This window comes from Amphibalanus amphitrite, unplaced genomic scaffold (assembly GCF_019059575.1).
Source record: "Amphibalanus amphitrite isolate SeventyFive unplaced genomic scaffold, NRLGWU_Aamphi_draft 000398F_arrow, whole genome shotgun sequence".
Taxonomy (NCBI): domain Eukaryota; kingdom Metazoa; phylum Arthropoda; class Thecostraca; order Balanomorpha; family Balanidae; genus Amphibalanus; species Amphibalanus amphitrite.
The window spans coordinates 467,939-490,721 of record NW_024881892.1 but is presented as its reverse complement, the minus strand read 5'-3'; the positions used below and the strand labels follow the sequence as shown (position 1 = coordinate 490,721).

The window sequence follows — 22,783 nt, the reverse complement described above, 5'->3', positions numbered from 1 at the left end:
ATATATGGCATGCAGATATTTTCTTTTCAAGATTTGGTGCAGATTTGGTCAAATTAGGTGCATTCGCCAGATAGTTCGTCGTGAAACGGCTAATGTCCACCACACCATGGCCAGGTCACCACCCGCTCCACGGCCGCCTCAGGCCGGCGCAGGGAGCAGCGCTCGTGGCTCCGGCGGTGCCGCACGGTCCGCGGTGTAACGTGTCGGCTCAGTCCGCTGCGGACGGCCGGTGGCGGCGGGTGCGTGCGGTGAGACCGGGTGAGAGCCAGGGTGAGCGCCACGCAGACCGGGGGTGAGAGCCGCGGTGAGCGCCACGCGAGGCAAAGCAGGTGGCGGAGTGAGGGCGAGGACGAAGCCTGTGACACTGTGACAGCGTGTGGACAGAGAGGTTTTCGTGGAGTGATAACGACACCAACGGGCTCTTGATTTATCACACGAGCGAATACGGTGCGGAGACTGCAACGCCACGTGGGAATATAGCAGAGACTGCAACGCCCGGTAGGGGTGTAACGGAGACTTCAACTGAAAACAGGTCGCTAGCACCGCGGGCGTAAAATACAGCCTTGCGCCGACATAAGGTTCAGGCATGGGACCAATCAAGTAACTCCCTCGCGCCCACGCACCACTGCTGAACTCTGCGGACGTAGCCCACGTGTCGGTGACCGGTGACGCGACCCCAGTGACCCGGTGACCGGCGGTGACCCATGGTGACCGGCACGGTGACCTCCGGGCCGGCGATGCTCATCACCAGTCGGTGTTCCTCTCAGAGCAGCATCTCGACCAGCAGCTGCGCCTCGAGTGGCACCAACACGGAGCCCCGGCAGACGGCCGCCGCCGCGGAGCCCATCAAGGTGCTCGTGCTCGGAGCGCCCGGCGTGGGAAAGTCAGGTGAGAAGACGGAGCGCGTCTCCGAGGATTGGATGATGATGCGTTTTGTCGGTGATTTTATCAAAATGAAAAATAGTCTACATAGATGTGGTGTACATGATGGTATGAGTATAAAAGCTTCAGAAAGTGGATGTCTCATTCCTAAGTAGTTACCCCGTTGAAGAAGTAGTGTAACTGTACTGACCCATACAAATTTTGGTTAAAATTTGAATTGAGCGTACCAATAATGACAATCAAAATAATTACCGTGACAAAATACAGTATAGCATGACATACAAATGTAGCAAACAGCATGGCGGTTCTGACGAAAGGCATGACTGGCTAGTGGCTATGCTAGTCGCGATAGATTCATTTATACGATTTGGCATTCGGGTCTGAAATTATTTGATGTTTTCTCACACACACTTTGCACGGCCCCTTTTGCATCACTGCTACACTTCCCAGATTGTTCATAACTGCAAGCTAGGCATTGATCTATTTTGAATAGAGGTGGCAAAAGATGAAAATTTTGGGAACCAGACTCGAACCAGACCCGGCTGAACATTTCTGGAACCAGTCGGACCCGGTCTTAGTTGGAACCGGAACCAGTTGGACCCGTTCCCCAAAAGTCAATTAATACAAACTACTTGTAGGAATCATTAGTTGCATCATGTAAAACAGCCTATTTCCCACTGGGAATACTCATGAGCTATTGTGTGCAAAGAAACATTCGCTTAATTCCCTTCATATTTTGTAATAATGTGTAGTGTGCAAGATGTATAGTTTATGGTAGGACCCGGTTGGACCCGTCATAAAAATTTCCAGGAACCGGTCTGGACCCATATGGGTCCAGACTGGTTCTTTGGACCGGGTCCTCGGGTCCACAATTTGCCACCTCTAATTTTGAAGCCATTTTCAAAAACCCATGTAATTATTTTGTTAGCACAACTCGTCCGCCCTCTCCTAACCTATCCTCTCATCTCCTCCCCGTCTCCCATTAGTTTTGAAGGCGACGACGGCCCAGGTTTCCTGCCGTCACCGTCCCTGTTTACGTCCCGGCAGAGCACCTGGTGGACCCACGCGGCGCCACGGAGGAGCGCGGGAGGGAGGGACGGCTGAGAGGGGCAGGGACTAACTGGGGGAATGGTCCGCACAGGAGGGGATGACCGAGAGATTTGGGGAAACGGGGATAGCACGTGCTACAAACAGCGGGAACAGGGACCTCTTAGATCAGGGGTTAGACAAGAAGGTAGATTATTAGCGAAGGGCCGATTAATGGGGCATGGGGCACGCGCTAAAAGCACCTCAATCCCCCTGGTATTATGGCATTAGACCGGTTCACGGTCACCCTGCCACCCCATCTGATGGGTCAAGCAGATGGAGCACAGTTGATGGTATTGGCGCCAAAACAGCCCGCGTTGATGGTGGATAGGATTGTTGATAACGCATGCGTACTGTAGTGATTTATGGATGATCATCAGGGAGTGAATTACTTAATTTGCTTGTAAGTAAGACCTAAGGAATCCTATATTTTACTGAGACTAAATAAGCCAGTTGTCTTGGGCAAACTTAAAAAAGCAAATGCAGCTGAGATGGTTATCGAACACATGAACACGCATATTCCCGAAATTTGGGTTTCAATTAGAAACATGGAACAGTCAATATGGGTTCCCGTTCGAAGTTTGACTTTATGCGAGACGACAATACCACAGAAACGTGCTTGTGCGCCATGTGAACGTCCCGTTACCGATAATACCTAGCTTAGGGCGGCTCTGTAGCTCCTGTCCACTGACTGCTGTGAAAATCGCTAATCTGTTATGTCTCTTGCTGAGCTGGTCATTTCTGTTTTCAGCTTTATGCGTGCGGTACCTGACGAAACGATACATCGGTGAATACAGCTCCAGCGGAGGTGAGTTTGACAACACGCCAGCTAAATATTCATGTCCGTGAACAACAGACTCGTTTAGCTGTGAGACGATGCACGATTTGCATGTGTGTGAGCATTTACGCAGCAGGACAAGGACCCTGATGGTCAGGGCTAACTGTTCACAAAGACGGCATGAATGTTTCATGAGTGTTGAGTTCCTCGGCATTGCTAGTCTTTGTTGTACTGTGATGGTCGTTACTCGTTACATATGGTAATGTTTATATAAGTACGAATGTTTCACGTTTGTCATGTGTAGGAAAATGTTTTCCCACAATTATCAACTTTGCGTCTACCAGCAGCGTGTCCTCGGCCCAGTGTGATCAAATCTTCCGTCTATTTCAGATATGCGGTACACCCATTCGGTGACCCTGGATGGAGCCCGAACGGGGGTGGAAATTTTGGACAGCTGCAGATGTATAGTAAGTACACTGCTTTTCATATTAGTTACACTTGCATTAATCTCCCGTAGAAACAACAAACTTAGGTAATTGGTTATTTTTATAGCTATTGAAGCCGATTTTAAGTGTCCCAAGATCCGATAAATGGTACAAATACTGAAATAAAGGCATGTGATAAGCAAATGAGAAATCAATCCGCCCGACACAAATCGTCTCCCAAAAACCACTGTATTTTTGCCTCCCCAACAATCCGACTTGATTTTCTGAAGTTGATCTCGCGCAATTTCTCGCCCTTGTGTGAACTTCACACTTCCGTATCACAGTTCACATCACATCCCCCCCTGATCCTCAAGATCACATTACACCTCTTGGCGATGTCTGAGGTCACGGACGTGCCACGGGGCACCATCTACCTCCATCACCTGAGGCGATATAAAACCAGTTACCACCCCTCGCCGAGACTGCTCCCCACATCGCGTTTTTGGGACCCTCATCCAGACTTCGTCGCCTATCCTATACCCGCCATCTTCTGCATCTTCCGCACGTGCTGTCGGTGGCGCCTCGTTCCTGCCGTCAGTGGCGCCGGCCAGCACTCTGTCCCGCACCCTGTACTTGTAGACCTGGGCGGCGGGAGATGTTTCAGCTCGTTCCCCGTCTTGTGGTGTCACATTATATAAATGCACAGCTTCTGTGACAGAACACTGTTTTCTTGCCATAATCACTTTTACCGACCGGTGATTACGTTCAACTATCCCATTGCCACTCGGTTGATGGACCGCGCGAAAGCGCAGCCGCACTCCCCAGCTGGACATGAAGGCTGAAAACTCTCGACTTCGAAAAGCCGTGTCGTTGTCTGCCAGGACTTCTTCGACGGCTCCGCGCTCGCTGAAGATTTGATCCAGCTCCTCAGTCACGTGTGCGGTGTCAGCCCGCCGCAGCCGCCGCCACAGACTGAACCGAGACGGTCCACAGTCAACAGCTGTGAGATAGAGCTGACCTCGGAAATGAGTGATGTCAATGGCCAGACGGGACCATGTCTCCTTGACACTGAGTACGCCGTGTCGCCACTTCACCGGCGCCGGGTCAATGGATCTGCACACATCACACTGTGTGACCACCGCACGCGCGTCCTTCCGGGTCACTGTCGGAGAAACATCACGGCGCGAGAAATATAGCGTGCGCCTTATCCCTGGGTGACCGGCTCGAGCGTGCACGTCTCTGATAGCCGAGTGTAGGCTCGTCGCCTCGCCGCCATCTGCGCCACTGGCCTCGGAACCTGTGCTCACTCCCGTTACACCGTCTGCCCCGGCTGCCGCGCAGACGGGCTCCGGTGAACTGTCCGGCTCCCGCAGCCACGCAGCGGGCACTCGGCTGATGCAGTCCGCCTTGTTCTCTGCCGACCGCACCAGCGTTACTGTGAGTTCGATGTGCAATTCTTCCACGATCTGCCGGATGGTATCTACCCGGCGTCGGATCAGCATCTCTCCTTGGGCTTTAGTCCGGAGCCGTGCGCGACCATTGAGAGCGTCACTGATCCAGCGGTAAACCGTTGACGAATCTGTCTTCAGTTCGACCTTGTTCATGTTCCAAGCTACTGCCAAGTTGAGACCTCGCAAGGCTGCGTCGAGTTCAGCCATGTTGATATGAGCTGTCTCGTCCCGCCGCAGCCAGCAGGCGTCCTCGATGGTGTGCCCGTCTGGTGTCTCGAGGACGACTCCGGCAGCGACAGAACTGGCGTCAGTCCAAATCACAGCGCTCTCGCCCTGAACGCTCCAGCGACCGCGCGCAGGGTCATCACTGACCAGCCGCTCCGCTACATACTGGAGCTGATCCAGCAGCATCGGGTCCCTTGTGACGTCATCCCAGCCACTCGTCACCGCGTTGGCGCGGCGCTTTAGCCATGCAGCCGCTGGTCTCAGCCACCCACACACGGGCAGGTGTGCCACCAATCGGCCGCACCACGAGAAGACCGATCGCCGAGTGACAACTTCAGGTGGCTCGCCGACCTCGTTGTCTCTTTTCCACTGCAGCGCTCCTGCCACAGCCCTGACGCGCAAACCAAGCATTCGAGCTCCATCTGCAGCGCGCTCTGGTGGCTTACACTCCAGGCCGTAAGCTGCGAAGTGTTCCACCACTCGGTCTGCGCTGACGATATCTTCGTTCACGCAGAGGTCATCCACGTACGGGATCGTCGCACGCTGTATATCTGCGTCTTGGCACAGGACCGCACGCACCACCGCCTTCATAACTAGCGGCGCGATATTGAGACCGAACCCGACCCTGGTCAAAGCATACCGTGTCCCGTCAACCATCACGGTCTGGAAGGGCCAGAGGCTCGGATCCGTCCTCAGTTGTAGATATGCCCGCTTTAGGTCCACCACGGCCAGGTTTTGTCCGTGTCGGCGCCACCTCCTTAGCGTGTCCGCACAAACGTCTGCATCGGAGGTGTGAGCGGGCACGTAACTGTTAAGCTCACGGTAGTCCATGACTGGCCTGACCTTCGACTTGTTGCCTTGTATCACAGCCATCAGTGGAATCAGTCCGCGCGGTGGTCCGTGAACGTCTTCTTCATACGGTGTGAGCCAGCCGTTCTCAATCCACACCTTCAATTCTTCCTCATACTCGCTTCGGCTCTCCTCAGGCACGGCGTACCCTGGCACATTGTTGTTGAGGTGTGTTGGCTCAGCTCCGTCTCGCCATTTCCAAGCCATTGTCCACGTCTTCTTCTCAGTATCAAACTGCACAGTGAAGTCGGACGTATTCACCGTGGGAACGGCCTGACACGCCATCGCCATCCCACAAAATCGCACGTCGGACGGGGATCCGATTGTAACACCACCAAGCGCTGAGATCCCGGGAACACCGAGAATCAAGTCAACTCCCATTGGCCTGTCTTCCAACACCAGTGCCTCGACTCTTGCCGACTGGCCAGACACCGTCCTCAGCTCAATGGTTGCAACGCCGGCGCAGTACACCGGGTCGCCGCTCAGTGTGGTAACAGCAGTGCGCTGCCGCTCCCATTCCCGACAAACCGATTCATGCACCAGCGTCTCAGTGCAACCGCTATCAACTAACGCCCGACATCTCCTGCCATTCACGATGATGTCGGTGACCGGCAGCGCACCACAGCTTACTGCGCGGGAGACGACGCCTGCGCTGACGCGCCACCTCCCAGCGCGTTTCCCGCCGCCGCGCGGTGTGGACAGCGGGCAGCCAGATGTGTCGGTTCGCCACACACCCAGCAACGGCGCGGCTCCACTGCACCGCGAGACGGCCTCTGCGTTTCCGCATCTGCCGCCGACAACTGGCGTCTTTGGCGGGAGCTCTGAGGCCGTCCTCTGGTCGATGTTGTCGCCATCACCAGCCGCTCGTCTCCCATCACGGAACGAGCCCTTGCAAGTATATCCGTGATCCCCAAACCATCGGCGATGGAGCTGGCTCGCAGTGTCCTCCGTACGGACTCGGGAAGACCGGCGAGAAAGGCGCACTTCAGAGCCCGTTCCGGCACGCCTCCAAAGCGATCTGCCAGCCGTCGAAGAGCAGCGAGGTAAACATCCGCGGACTCCCCAAGCTGCAGCCGCCTTGTCACGAACGCATCGTACGCAGCGCTTTCGTCGAGCGCAAACGCGGCTTGTAAGGCGGCCTTCACGGCCGGTAATGATTCTCTAGCATCGGGGGAGAGCTGGGACCACACCGCGAAGGCACCGCCAGTAAGACGTAGAGGTATCACCTCGATGGCGTCCACACCTCGATGTGAACATATCAGTTCTGCCCGTGAAAGCCATTCCATCACATCAGTTGATCCGTCGAATTCCGTTATCAGCCGGGGGTCAAACTGCCCTGTTTCCACTTTCCCCGTCTTATTCTTCCCTGATCTTGGAGCCATTCTTATTTCCACTGCTAAATACGTTAAAGCCGAAATAGCTTGTGATAAGCAAATGAGAAATCAATCCGCCCGACACAAATCGTCTCCCAAAAACCACTGTATTTTTGCCTCCCCAACAATCCGACTTGATTTTCTGAAGTTGATCTCGCGCAATTTCTCGCCCTTGTGTGAACTTCACACTTCCGTATCACAGTTCACATCACAAGGCACTAACCAAGCGCTAACGGACAGCAAATTATAGCGTCAGCACTCTATAAGTCTCACACACCCAAATGAACTTCTGATAGATTATATGAATCCGTCATCATTACTCAACTGATTCTATTGAATACTCGAAGTCGACTCCAGTTTGACCAGTTATATGCACGTTCCAGTTACGTCTTGGAATCCTCAACAATTACATCTGTGATTGTTCCTTATGATTGATAATCAAGAGATAGATAATGACTTCATCACGAGCAGTAACTGACCTATGGCCGTAGCCGCGGTTCCCCTGGGAAACCTCTAGGGGTTCTTCACAATTCACATTCCTAAGGACAATGAAGCTCCGAAACTCTCAACGACAGTCTAATGGCGATTGATGAATGTTCGCGAGAACGGGCGGCAGCGCAGGTGGTCGCGCAGATCGCTATGGACAGGGAACGATTACGCTGTGCGTTACGCAATCTAGACAATAGCGACGCGTAATGGTGACTCTCAGGTTTCAATTGAAAGATCCTCCTCATTGCATATTCCAGGAAACTTGATTCAGCGTGGCAGTCATTTGATGGATGCTCTTGTATTGTCCCTGGCAAATACACCCATTTGTAAGAAGATAGCTTAGCGAATAAGGCTACCTAACTGGAAAATTATTAACTTATTGTGGTAATAAATGTAACGCCATAAATTTATATGATTAATGCACCTAAAAAACAAACACAAAAAAGTTTATGGTCAAGGAATCGGAGACAAGCTTCTTAACATCCTTTTTTACAAATTTAGTCCGAATGGTTGAATGGGCGCATTTTGAGGAATCAGAGCCCGCACTAAGAATAGCTTGTTGTGCTGACACTGACCCCCACCACCCGATTGTGCAATTCCAGTTGTATGGCAGAATTTTGTCCGAACGTTTAGCGTGCCCTCACGACTGGACAGTGGACACGGCCCCCTCCGCTCACTCACGTTACCTGGTTTCTGTGCGGCCCCTGCCACAGACACGCACGCCATTACACGTAGGAGCTAAATGTGGCCGCCCGCACCGGGGCTTGGACCGGGATATCACTACCGGTTAAGCGTCGAATTCCGGCGCTTTTATCCACTCGGCCACGGAGAGGACTATCTTAATACCAAGACCATCAATGACCAGTCAGTGAATTTATTCGCCACTTTTGATTGTGCTGTAAGAAGCGCACCTATCATGACTTCATTTCCTTGTCGATGTTATATTTGCGCGGTCTTCAGCGATGTGCAAAAAGAAGCTAACAAGCTTAGGTATCCTTGATACACCCTTTCAAATCATGACTAGTTCAAGTACCCGGAATAAATCGAATTATAATTTTCGGTGAACTGAATGATTCACTGCTCTCCTCTGTAGTCAACTGCTGTTTTACTTCCAAAAGCATGCAGCAAAGAGGCAGAATGCACACACGCGAATCATCCCCATCGCCAGTCACGCGAATAAAATCATCGCTAGTCACGGTACTTATGACTTCATTCAATGATCTTCATTCATAGACCTTCCCAGTTTTACGATGCATATGGAGAAGCCTACGGTTGGTAAATGTGTGGAAATACAGATGGGTACGAGAGTGACTATATGAACATAAAAGTAGTTAGTTGGACGTTATTTTACGTCAGGGACTAAGGGGAGTCCCTACGTGTACAGTATGTCTAAAAAGAATGTACCGTCGCCACTACGTGGCGCTGGTGTCGCGAGCCGGTAGTTGGCTGAATCCGCACCAGACCACCCATTCCCAAGCGCTAGGTGACAGCTGCGCAGCGGCCGGTAGTAGCGTAAGCCCGAACCTTCGTGACACGACCCCGGGGGGGGGGGGGGGAGCGGGCGGGGAGCGCGTGTAGGGAGGGGTGCTCCAGCAAGCTGGCAGTTGTCGCGGCCAAAGGTCAAGGGGTCACACACCAAGCGAACGGACGCTGATGTGGGTTCGTGGGGATCATGAACTTGTGTGTGGTAGGTGCGTCTTGCGATGCACGGGTGATACGCCAGGTCTAAGCAAAGGATTCAGGGGAGAGCTGAAGAAAAGCACCTGGTCAACTACGGCGAATAATGGTGCTGAAAAATGGAAAGTATGGGTCAATGCAAGCCTTCATGACTATAAACAACTTTTCTGAGGACGCAAAGGCCAGCATTGAATAACGATATCTGGATCGAAATCAGCAATGATTTATAATTACATGCCGAACTAATAGCGCTGCAAAACCCTCCTAGTAAATTGTCAAGTCGGATTATACCCACTTGAATTAAACTATCCTAAATAAAATTGTTAATTAACTTTCTAACACTAACGTTCTTTATCATACGATAAGTATGGGGTTAACCAAGATTCAGCATCTTCCGCGTTCAAACAATCACCTGTAAGGCTAGAACATCAATGGCCAGGTAAAAACATGGGCGGGATTTGATTAACCGGATTATAAGTCGATTTTTTTAGTCGGGATTTGATAAGTCGGATTTTTTTTTACGCCAACCGCATTTTTAAGTCAAGTCAGGTCACTGATCTATGACGTCATCAATGAGCAGTCCTAAAATGAACTGTGTGAAACTGTCCTAAACTGTCCTAAAATGATCATTTTAGGACTGTGTGCACAGTGCTAAAATGCTCCAACTTCGCAACACCTTCAGTGCAGAGCTTTCATAGGGAGATGAAACTTACAGGATCTTATAGGTAGCATGATCGAGAGGTCTCACAACTTGTATAAATGTATATCTCGGATTTTCTGAAGGGTCGCCTGAGATCAGGTCGGTCTCTCACCATTAAAAGTCAGGGGAATATGGAAATTGCTAATTTGGTCCGGAAATGATATACAACTATCTCAAATTCTCAAGCACACGGAATCGTGATTTCATGCGCTCCTTGCAAGGCCTGATGCTTCAATTTTGCTTTGTTGATCTTGCGTGACGTCATTTATCACGTAACTAAGGCTATCAGTTTTTCGTCAATAACTCCCGATCAACTAAAGCTACCGAGTCAATAAAGCCACTAATGGACATGAAAAGACCTGCCGAATCGATCGATATGCAATATGACCTCCTTTGACCAGCTTCGTGACCTGACGGGCTGTGACCTGACCTTGACCCGAGGTTAACACCTTAACTCTCGCCCGTATTGGTGTTTTTTTTTTTCCAGCCGCAAACGTATAAGGGGGGGGGGGGTCGTTTCGCCCCTAATCGAGCTAGAGCTTCGCGGAAAAAAACGAGCGTGTTGGCCGTGACGAGAGGAAGTCGATGATACCCAATTTTAAGGTCCTAGGTCATCGGTTGACTTTCCAGGTCAGGTCAATGACCCAAAAGTCGGGAAAATCGGGACCTGTTAGAAAGTCGTAAAGCGTGGCTGCTATGGGGTTTACGGGGTGCTGATCACGAATATCATGTTAGTTTTGATCACAGATGCATGCATTTAGGCCAGGTCGGGTCAGGTCAGGTCAGGTCAACCAGTAAGGGTATTCGTAGTGTTGGGATATTGTGACCGCGGACCGGCCGTGTGGGGCCGTGGAACAGGGCGGGGTCGGCGGCCCGGCCGTCCGGCCGGCGAGCCGCCTGACCGCCGCGCGGTCATCGCGCATGCGCTCTGTGCCGTGGTTATATAAGGGCGCGACCGTGACCAGACTGGGTCAGTCGGCGGGTCGCCGTGTCCGTGCTTGGTCTTCGGTCGCTGGAAGCACAATACACCGTGTCGTGGTATATGCAGCTTTACTTTGCCCTAACATATTTTGGCGCGGTCGGTAGGACAGATAACGTAAATGGGCTGCATATGAGTTTTTAAGAAAGAAGATTGCTGTGAGAGTTCTGTGACGGCCTACGCAAGCTCACGGTGGAAAAGGTGGACGGAGCCGGTGAGTAGAGACTTTGGGTGATGAGAGGTTCTCTCCAGTAGAGTTCAGTATAACAATACTATGGATTTATCTACCATTTTTCTTTCAAGAGCCTCGAAATTTAGTGGAGAGTCGGGGGAACTGTGGCAGAAATGGTTCTGCCGATTCGAAGCTCAGACGGCGAGCATGAAAGCCGGGGACCGGCTGGCGGCTATGGTGGGTCTTTTGGACGGAGTCGCACTGGACACATTCGCGTCACTCACCGAAGAGTCACGGAAGGACTACGGCAGGGTGGTTGAAGCGCTGAAAAGTCGGTTCGGTCGGCAAATGAGCACGTTGCAGGCTCATGCCGAACTCAACCGAGTTTGCCAGTCACCTTCGGAGTCTGTCGAAGACTTCTCAGCCAGGATCAGAGAGCTGAGTGGGCTAGCCCAGCCGGCTCTGCCCAGCGACCACAGCGCTATGGAGGGATTCCAGTGCGGCCGATTCATATGTGGTCTCCGCGACACGCAATTGCAAGAGAGGTTAATCAGCCAAAACGTATCCACTCTGACTGACGCGGTACGCGTTAGTAAAGAATTCGAGGAGACGAGGAAGACGATCAAGGCGGTGCGAAACCATGAAATTGACGTCATCGGGGCGGTCCGCCCGGTCGGGGATGAAGGAACCGTGGGTCAAGGAGAAAAGACCGTGACAGACAACAACCGGCTCACAGCCATCGAAGATCATATTCGCGGGCTGCACGAGTCGATATCGGCAATCACAATGGCGCCGAAGACGACAAATGATGCGAGTAAGCCTCGCCGAGTTCCCCGGTGCTACCGCTGCGAGCAACCGGGTCATTTTCAGCGAGACTGCCCCGAGCGTAGCCGTGGTTCACCGAGTGTCAGATGCTTCGGCTGTGGAGAACTGGGACACCTCAAGCGACACTGTCCCATTTCATTGCCGTCGACAAGGGATGGGCGCGCGCTGCCGCTCTGCTTATGTTGCGGGCAGCAGGGCCACTGAATGGCGGGGTGCCAATACTTCCAGGGTGGCAGCACTGGCGGAGGCCACTCCGAGACAAGAGCTGCTGATCCCCGGCGGGGCGCCGGTGCGCATCAGGAAAACTGAACCGGACTGGAGCCGTGGGACAGGTCCCAGTCCTCTCTAAAGCGTCCCCACTCACGGCGTCGGCCGTTAGGGTCGTCATTCACGGCGCTCCGACATGGGCGCTGGTGGACACTGGTGCCGACTTCACCATGATGCGAAGAGGATTTTATGAGGGGAACCCAGCACTAAGAACAATCCGGCTCAGCCCGAGCACGCGTAATGCTATCGGAGCGGGAGGTACCTCCCTCCAGATAGTTGGTGAGTTGGAAAACCTCTCATTATGCATTGATGGAGTCAGCTTCCGATGCCCGGTAGTGACCGTGGCAGACGACCTCGTGTACGACGTGATACTAGGTCGCGACTTCACGTGCATGCATCGCACGGTCATTGACGACGACGCTGGCTCATTCAAGATTGGAACCATGAGCGTTCCCCTGCCGAGCCGGGAGCAGGTTCGACCAAGACGTGCGCGAGTGCGATTACTGTCGAACGTCGTCATTCCAGCACGGTCAGAGAGCGTGGTAGCTGGTAAGCTGGAGAGAGTGGACGGCGTGCAGAGTGATGAAAGGGGTGCAGCCGGGATATTCGAGCCATCAACCGTAGCGGAGCGGGAGGGACTCCTGACTCCAAGGGCTCTGGTTGTTGCAGACGACGACGGGTGCGTCTCGATCATTTTGACAAATGTTGGGTCTGAAGAAGTCCGTGTTCTCAGAGGCAGCGACCTAGGGACATTTTATGATGCCACAAACGAGAAGGACTGCGAGTACAAGTTGTGCCTGGCTGCAGACGGAGGCGTTGGGGACAGTGATGATGATGACGTTGATGATGTGAGCTGCAGAACAGAAAGGCGTCAGAATACGACGGTGACAGAAGTACTTGATGTGGACGGATCTGACTTCTCAGCGGAAGGAAAGGAGAAGCTCAGAACCATTCTCAGCGAATATGCAGACATCTTTAGTCAGTATGCAGGTGATATCGGCAAGACAGATTTGCTCGAACACCACATCGACACAGGGGAGGAGGCTCCCGTGAAGCAGAGACCACGGCGGGTACCAGTTAAACTCCGCGAGCAAGTCGAGATGCAGAAGACGCAGATGATGAAAGATGGAATAATTGAAGAGAGTACAAGTCCGTGGTGCTCCCCAGTCGTCCTGGCCAGAAAGAAAGATGGAAGTTTCCGCTTCTGCGTCGATCTCCGCGCGATCAACAGCCGAACTCGCGGATGTGCGCATCCTCTGCCGAGGGTCGACGAGGCGTTGGATACCCTAGCGGGGGCAACGTGGTACACGACGCTCGACATGGCGACCGGTTACTGGCAGGTCCCGCTGGCCACAGAGGACCGAGAAAAGACGGCGTTCTCCACGGGCAAAGGACTCCATCAGTTCAGGGTGATGGCCATGGGTCTCAAAAATGCTGGAGCCACATTCCAGCGACTCATGGAACTGGTGCTTGCAGGTCTGGACTCGAAACGCTGTTTAGTCTACCTAGATGACATCATCATATCAAGCAGATCCGAGGACGAGCACATCGCAACGCTCCGTGATGTCTTCAAGCGAGTGAGGTCGGCGAAGCTGAAGCTCAAACCAGAAAAGTGCCGCCTCGCAAAGCGCGAAGTTACGTTCCTCGGTCACCGGGTCGCAAAGGAGGGACTCCTACCGGACCCACATAACATCCAGAAGATACTCGACTGGGCTCCACCGAAGACGGAAGATGGCATGAAGAGCTTCCTCGGATTGTGCGGATATTACAGCCGTTTTGTCCCACAATACATGGATCTCACGAAGCCGTTGAGGGAAGCCAAGGTGGTGGGTGACCACCTGACGTGGACGCCGGAAGCTGAAGCAGCTTTTGAGAGTCTGAAGCAGGCGCTGACTGCACCTCCAGTGTTAGCCCTCCCTACGTTCCGTGGTACATTCGTCTTGTACACGGATGCATCCGACTCTGCAGTCGGTTCAGTGCTCGCGGAGCGGGTGGGTGACACGGAGAGAGTCATCGCCTACGACAGTAAGGTGCTGACAAAGCAACAGCGCAGATGGCCAACATATGATAAAGAACTCTGGGCCATTGTTCACGCCATCCGGCGATTCAACCAGTACACAGTTGGAGCAGAATTCGAAGTCGTGACCGATCACAAACCACTCACGGGTGTACCGGAGTCCATCAATGTGGAACGTGACGGGACGGGAAGACGTGGCCGCTGGGCCATCGAGCTGAGCTCTTACCAGTTCCGGGTGGTTGTCCGGCCGGGCCGTGATCACGGCAATGCCGATGCGATGTCCCGGCAGCGACCAGTCAACGGCAATATCTGGACGGGCAAGCGCAGCAAGTCTTGTCCCGCCGAAGCCGGTCAAGCACCCGTGCATACCGCAGCTACAAGAGCCCAAGAACCTGCTTCGGGTGGAGAGGAGGAATGTGTGGGGAAGACTCGAGGCGCAGCAGAACTTGACCAAGTCTGCGCACTGCCTACTGCGCCACCTAGTGCGAAGGGTGACCAGGCGGGACGCCTAATCACTGAAGCACCAGGACAATCGGAGTTGCAGACGGCGCAACAAGAGGACGAGATCCTCAGTGTCATGCGGAACGCCTGTCTGGGCAGTCGGGAACCACCGCCCGATCACTCTCTCGCCGAGTGGGAGCTACTGCGTGGGAGCTGGACGCAGCTCGAAGTGCGGGAGGGCGTTCTCGGCATGAGGACGAAGTGGGGCTTCCGGGCCCTGGTCCCCGATTCGATGCGATCAAGAATCATGACGCTCGCCCATGACCATCCGACGTCCGCACACTTGGGACGGAGTCGAACAACGGAAAGAGTGCGACAGCGCTTCCTCTGGCCCGGCATGTTCGCGGACATCCGTCGGTACTGCAGCACGTGTGACCTTTGCCAACGGCGCCATCGCCCTGCACCGAAGAAACGGGCTCCTCTGGTGACGGAGGTCACGAGTCAACCATTCCGCAGAATCGCTATTGACATCACTGAGATGCCGGTGTCGAAGAATGGCAACCGATATGCAGTAGTCATCATGGACTATTTTTCTAAATACGTCCGAGTGTACCCAGTCAGACGGCAGGATGCCGAAACCGTAACCACGGTGCTGTTGGATTGGGTTTACGACATGGGGGTGCCAGACAGGATTCACTCGGACCAAGGAGGCCAATTTGAGTCTGCATTGTTCCAGGGCATGTGCAAGCGACTGGGCATCCAGAAAACGCGTACAACGCCCTATCACCCTGAGAGTGATGGTATGGTAGAGCGTTTTATGAGAACACTCAAGGACATGGTCGCCAAATACGTTGACCCTCAAGGAGCGAACTGGGACGCTGACATCAAGGCGTACTGCATGGCTTACAACACCTCTGTGCACAGCGTCACCGGATATTCCCCGTTCTTTCTGCTGCACGGATTCCACCCGAAAACGCCACTCGACGCGGTCATCAACCCTCCAGATCGGGCGGTAAATATCCGGTGCTACCTTGAAGAGCGTCTAAAGGCCATTTCAGAGGCTTATCAGACGACTATCAGGAAAACCCGGGCCAGTGCTACGGAGGCTGCGACCCGATTCAACCAGCGCGCGAGCGGAAAAGGGTTCGCGGCTGGTGACCGGGTATGGATTCGGGATAATAGGGTCTCGGTCGGCGGGAAGCCGAAGCTGGGACTGTACTACAAAGGCCCGGGCACCATCATCGGCCGCCTCGGAGGAGAGAGAGGAGTAACGTACCTCGTCCGTGACGACAAGGGCAAGGAAAAGGCTCTGCACTTCAACCAGCTAAAGCCAGCTGTGGAACGGGAGTCCCACAAACAGGAAACGTCTGGAAGCACCCGGAGGGACGACGCGTCGGACACAGCCACAGAAACGCGTCCCAGGAAGCAGACGGGGTCCGAGGAGACTGGACCGGATCCACTGGCGTTGTACTACCTCTGCCGGCGGGCCCGAGATCAGGTGGGGAATGGGGGTACATCTGTGCGGGGCGCGTATGTGACCAGGTCTGGCAGAGTGTCGCTCCCCCCAGATCGTTTTCAATGCTAGGCCTCGGATGCTCTCGATGTGCATCACCAGTGTCTGAATCAGTTTGTATTTCCGGTCGCGTAGTGTGTCGCGTTTCTTTGTTACTTGACCAAGTGGAAACGTTTCTTTTATGGGGGGAGGAGTGTTGGGATATTGTGACCGCGGACCGGCCGTGTGGGGCCGTGGAACAGGGCGGGGTCGGCGGCCCGGCCGTCCGGCCGGCGAGCCGCCTGACCGCCGCGCGGTCATCGCGCATGCGCTCTGTGCCGTGGTTATATAAGGGCGCGACCGTGACCAGACTGGGTCAGTCGGCGGGTCGCCGTGTCCGTGCTTGGTCTTCGGTCGCTGGAAGCACAATACACCGTGTCGTGGTATATGCAGCTTTACTTGGCCCTAACAGTAGTAGGTGGCAACCGCCCCTGACAGCTTCGCAACATGTTACGAGGGCACCAAAACTACTTCGTAAATGTTCATATGGCTGCTAAATTCGAATTCATCTACTAAAACTGGCCTAGAAACATGTAAAACTCGAAAAAGTGAACCGAGGTCATCAAAGGTAAATGACCTAACCTGACTTTCTGGTGACCTTGACATCCACCCTAATGCATGGAAGCAACATCATATCCCATGTTTGAACGCTTAAAACCACGAAAAGACTGCAAACGCGCCGCTAATGCGAGCCGACATACGCCGAATCGCGATTCCGGCCAAACATGGTCTCGAAAAGTAGGTCGCAGGTCAAAGGTCATTAAGGTCAGGGTCATGACAATTTCAGGGTGGGTGTAAAATTGATTAACGCGAGGGTACTGAAAGTATCGTCGCGATCAGCCGCTTTTTACGCGAGTTATTCGCGAAAAACCGAGGGAGGGGGTCCGTTCGACCCCCCCCCCCCCTCCCTCTATGCGGGCGAGGGTTAAGTTGATCTCACCCGAAGAAAAAGTATACCATTCGACACGCCTGAGCTAGACAAACACGATGCTGCTAAAATCGCGGATCTACGACCATTTTTAGCGAAGTTATTTACCAAAAACCGAACTTGTGCCTTGGGCCACATGACCTGACCTCCGAAGTCATCGGCTGACCCTGGTCCTTAAATCGGAGACCAATCGCTGCATTTCGTAACGACGCACACGATCGTTTCTTTCGTGAGGCTCTAGCTCAATTAGGGGCGAATCGGCGAAGGGGGTTGTTTCCTCACTTCCAACCCCCATCGCCCCCTCGGTATTCAGAAAACCTGAAGGTCCGGTGAGGGTTAAAACGTTTCTCCTGAACGAGGAAGAATATATATTACTGACCGGGCCGACGAAATTATTTGGAAACGAGGTTTGCAAAATTGACGTAGGCCCGAGTGCGAAGCACGAGGGCCGGAGTCAAATTTTGCAAGCCGAGTTTCCAAATAATTTCGTACGGCTGAGGTCAGTAAGATTTTTCCTACATGCCGCATACCTGCTAGGTTAGTTTCGACAGGTTTTGGTGACACTTTTATGCAATTGTTTTGTCCATATTTTCCTAACAGTGATTGCGCTACTGCTGTGGATAAAGCCTTAAAGGAAATTTATAGAAGAAAATGCATCAAAATACCTTACTTCAAAAAGAATCACGTCTGAAAATATCATCTCAGAATGGCACAACAAATGGATATCCAAGAAACATAATACTTGAATGATTTGCCACGACATAAGAACAAGAAGAAGGTATAATATTCCTAGTGATTAAACGTGAATTTTCCCAGTGCTCTTGCAAGAATCTTTGCTTTATTTATTTAATCGTAGGTACTTTGTTGATATGCCCTATGGCTAAACGTTCGTTAAATACATAATATTTTCCATGTTTAACATGTTTGTTTCGAGGAAAGGACTACAACTGCCAAACAAAAACGCATTAACTCAGGCCCAAGGCATCAGTGGACATATCAAACGAAGATAAGACAACAAGCGATAACGGATTTCGATTAATAGGTGCATATCTTACCATAATTTCGGCTTTGTAACCATTACAAAATATTTCAAAACCGTTGATAAGCAGAGCAGATATTTACCAAAAAATATTAGTTTTCTAAATTTACGCGGCAAATATCATGCAATAATGATGTCAATTATACATTCCCTGTCAATTATACCTCTGGGCTAATGCGATAAACAATAGTTTAGACGTCATTGCCCTGGGCAGTAAACTCGGGCAGTAAACTTTTGTCTCCTGCCCGGCCTATCAAATAACATGGCATTTTGACACCGACAGTTTCTTGGTCATAGTTTTACTGCCCGGCTCGTGCTGTGCTTAAGACATACCCCGGCATGTAGGAAATGTAAAATCAAAGCTCTATAGACGTCCTGTAAAAGTGGCCATAATAATAAATTCGTTAGAAATAAGATGCTTTTTAAACGACTTCCTCATATAAAATCGGGTGCTGGGACGAATCTTATAAACGCTTTAGAATGGACAGGGCGTCACTGGCTAAAGTTTGGGTGCATAAAACGGCTATTACCTAAATGCAAAATGGTTTTCATGCATTTCAGTCAATTGTATATTGTCGGTCCCAGTGGCCGAGCTAAAAAAAAATCGGTAGTGTTTTGCATCTTTTACGCCCTAAGAAACTACACCATCTATCGAAGTGGGCGGGCTTATTTGAATGGGAGGGCGCATTATGCACGAATCGTGTGCTTTCGTTTGTTTTGGACTGCATTTTACCACATCCACTGCTGGTATCACTATTAATATTATCTAATGCCGTGAATACGACATCATTCCATTTATAAGATTGGGCCAATGGAGTCGCGCCCCGCGAGCTCGGTTTTCCGCTGGGCCGCTACTGGCCAGGAAGTCGGTCTTCGCCTGAGGGCAGGACAAAGGTCAGCGAGGGAGCGCGGGATCAGCCAGGTATAGCCCAGTGCCGAGCGGATGCCGCTCCCTCCCCTCTCTTCCCCTCTTCTCCCCTCCCCACCTCGGTATAGATGGGGAGGGACCGAACTGCCAATGACATGCGAGCGGTCAAGGCCGCTCGCGCGGCAGCGACCCTGGCGGCCGGGTGCCGCAACTGGGATTCAGCCAAGTTACCGATTCGCCTCCTGTGGGAGAGCCAAACCAGGGGACATACTTTTTAGATATACTGTACACTGTACACATCTGTTGATAGTATATAAGACCATTCACGGGGATCACGTTCAAGGGCATTTACCGTAACAGACGGTGCGAGAAGGAATGTACAGGAAACAGCACTACATAGTGGGTCTGGATGGGACACGTCTAGTGTTGTTAATTCACGCTGCACTTATGCGCTGCAACCAATAGTTGTTTTCCAATAGAAAAAAAAACAATTCCAACGGAAAGTGTTTCTCTATTTCAAACAACCTGCGGCTATCATAGGACCATGTTAACATTTCATCGTTGTCAAACGTACACATAAGTTAGGCGTTTCTAGTCCTTCATTCTATCAAGGTTAACTGACAACGCTGGGTCACGTGCTATGTTTGCAGGCGACTGGCTGTCTGTTCGACCACCTCCGCTGGGGCGACGCCTTCCTGGTGGTGTACTCCGTGTGTGAGAGGTCCAGCTTCCAGGCGGCCCGCGGATTCCTGGAGACCCTCAGCCAGGAGAAACTGCCGGGCTACTTCACCACCGTCCTTCTGGGCAACAAGCGCGACATCGAGCACGCCAGGTGAGCTCCGCTGGTCAGCTGGCTGTCCCACGGGACCGGGACCACGGCACTGGGTGAAGGCATCAGGGACGACGCAGACCGGTATACGACAATGGCAGACCTTGCGCCGTCCGGAATACAGCGGCTGCTGCAAGTCAGAGGACCGTCATCATTGTTGGCATTTTTCAACGTCCAGTCGCTGTCGGTTCCGCGTACACCGCGGGTGACGCGCCGCACCTGTTCGGGGGTGGCTTCCTTCCGCATACATGACATGTGTCCGGGTGGCTGACATGGAGCCGCCAGTGGCTGCCGGTGCCGTCTCTGTAGTGGTGTCACTACACTGCATACACTGGACAGGGGGTTTCCGTGAGCCGCCATCGCCATGACCTGTGACTGGAGTCCCCACTGTCACCGGTAGTGACTCGTGGGTCCCTTCTGCCATCCCGCCGTCATGACCTGTGACCGGTGACGGTCCACCCCACCGGGTGGTGGTCCGTGCCGTCTGTAAATCACCCCAGTCCGTCCGGTGGATGCCCGGGTGGCTCCCTCAGCCTGCCAGACGCGCCGGTACTGAGACCATTGTTATTCTGACCGGGCGGCGGCCTCTGCGCCGAGATGTGAGGGAGCCGGGGAACGGGCTCAATACCGCACAAATGAGCCTACCGACCACTATCGCAACGAAGGTGACCGGTGGGGCAGTTACCGCTGTGATACATGGCAAGATGCGGATTGTGGCATGAGAAAGATCGTGTTTGTCGGACTGATAGAAAGGCAATTAATGAGCTTTCCATTCAAAAGTGGGCCAGATAACCCTTTCTCGTAGTCAAGGACCCGGACGTTGTTGGTATACACCTACGTCAACACAACAAGATTAAGGCACATTTTATGGTTTCAAAGCGTTGCAGCAGCCTCCACTCAAGGTCTCAAACTCATTTTGCGGAATACTATCTTTCAATAAGTAATCATTAATAGGTTAAACAGTTCAAAGGCCTACTAAAATGCCTGAAATGAAGTCAAAAGCGCAATTTTGGTTGAAATAATGTCACTTTTAAAAGGCAGAGAACAAAGAAGTTTCATCTTTCCTGTATGGGAGCGGAGATTCCAATATTAAACGGAAATTAAGTTCAAGAGCACATGCATTGCTGTAAGATATCAAAAATCATTTGCATTGTTTGTGGTTGTGCCCCTCCTAAGCACAAAAATCCCCCGTTGACACACCCTCTCTCCATTTCAGGCAAGTGGACACGGAGGACGGGCACGAGCTGTCGCTGGCGTACGGCTGTCCGTTCTACGAGGTGTCAGCGGCCGAGAGCGCAACAGGCGTCGCCCTGGCCTTCCACACCCTGCTGAAGGAGGCACGCAGCCTGCAGCTGCTCAAAATGCTGCCCATCCGTCGCCGGTCCGGCGTCAACAGCGTTTCCAAAGTCCTCGGCAACATCTTCGGCAAGAACGGCAAGTACAAGAAGAAGAGGCCCTCGCTCAGTATTTAAAAACAGTGTGGAGTGTCAATGTATGTAATTTGCGCTGTTGGAACTGTGTTCGCTTATGATGTGAATTGGATTAACTGCCAAGCTACTTTTGTGGCATGTTTTAACTGATGTTAGATATGTGGCTTTAGGATAGGCGTTCAGAGAAGGGTCTACTACACTTTGAGTGATGCCATTGTTCTGTTAAACAGTACAATACTGTTGAAACTGCCTTGTTCTGCCTTTTGAGTCGTATAGAATATCTAAGGATGTTCGCATGAGATTTAAGCAATGACCTTTGTTCTGAGACATTGACAAGTGTGAAGAATGAAATGTATAGAATCCATATAATTTTTTCAGCGCTTTTGATGGGAATCCGAGAGGGAGCCTAAACGTTGCTTTTTTTATAGTCACTTTCCTCGTACTTCTACCTAAATGCTCGAAGATTTTTTTTTAGCTTGACTTCATTTCAAGCATCAGTGGTCTCCATCAAAAGTCTTTATCATTCCAGCCTTCAATCAAAGCCCGAAGACCCACTTTGCGTCACGATCTAACTGAGCTCATGCCCACATTAAGAGCCAAGCCTCTTCGAGACACATCCGCAATGGCGGAATGGGAACTGTCGCAGTAACGATGACGGACTCGGCGACTCCGAAGACGGATGACGATGACGAGGCGGAACTCAATTTCAGCTGAGTAGTCTTCTCGTGACACAGCCGCAAAATGTCGTACGGAGCAGTGCGCGTCGTGACTCGCATTCCTGAAAATGCCGACCGTAAAGCACCTTTATTGGGCATCATCGTGCAAACGATCATCCAGCGTTTTTATCCTCGATAGCTTCCACACCTTGAAAAAAACTTCGTTCCGTTCCCTCACCTCCCAAGCCAGCAGTCGACGTCGTTCTACGTATTCCTTTTCCCAGGGCCTACTCCGCCAACTGAAAGGAAGGCCTCTGCGGTACACCATCTTCCCATCAGTCATCGGACGTGACCTAGCATGAATAGCTGTGTCCTCTGTTGAACCTCCATGCTCCCCATTCTACCCATCTTCTGCTGCCCTCCTCTGCACAGGAGACACAGGTCCCTGTCCCTCGATATGGCTCCATCTCCTTATCGAGCCTTTGCCTACTGTCCCCTTGCAGAGCTGATGACGTCAGTGGTTTCAGAAGGTAAAGAACGGCGCTCCGGCGGACGGGTAATGTGCCATTGCTGACAGGTGGCTGCGCTTATATGGTCGCCGGGGGACCGGAGGTGGGTGGGGTGATGGGCCGGCCCGGCATCCACTGCAGAGGCTCAGTGAGATGGAGCTGCACTCTGCAGAGCACAGTTCACAGCGGGATGAGACGGGGGCAGTGAGCCGGCCAGCGGCGGGGATAACTCACCCCAGCGATCGGCACGTGAAATTCACGTGGTGGGTAAATCAGCTACTGAGAGAGGGGCGTTGGCAATAGAAATGGACTTGTTCAGTTTTCAGTGGTCGTACT

At 52.4% G+C, this 22,783-nt stretch overlaps 1 protein-coding gene across 1 annotated transcript; it reads left to right on the top strand.

The window, feature by feature from the left end:
- Positions 1–213: 213 nt before the first annotated feature.
- Positions 214–21,663, top strand: LOC122390516 (ras-related and estrogen-regulated growth inhibitor-like protein). The gene is made up of 5 exons (XM_043383553.1): positions 214–888; positions 2,720–2,776; positions 3,137–3,213; positions 19,674–19,855; positions 21,069–21,663. Exons 1-5 carry the CDS (start codon positions 705–707, stop codon positions 21,322–21,324), a joined length of 756 nt encoding a protein of 251 aa, XP_043239488.1. The 5' UTR covers positions 214–704; the 3' UTR covers positions 21,325–21,663.
- Positions 21,664–22,783: the final 1,120 nt, after the last annotated feature.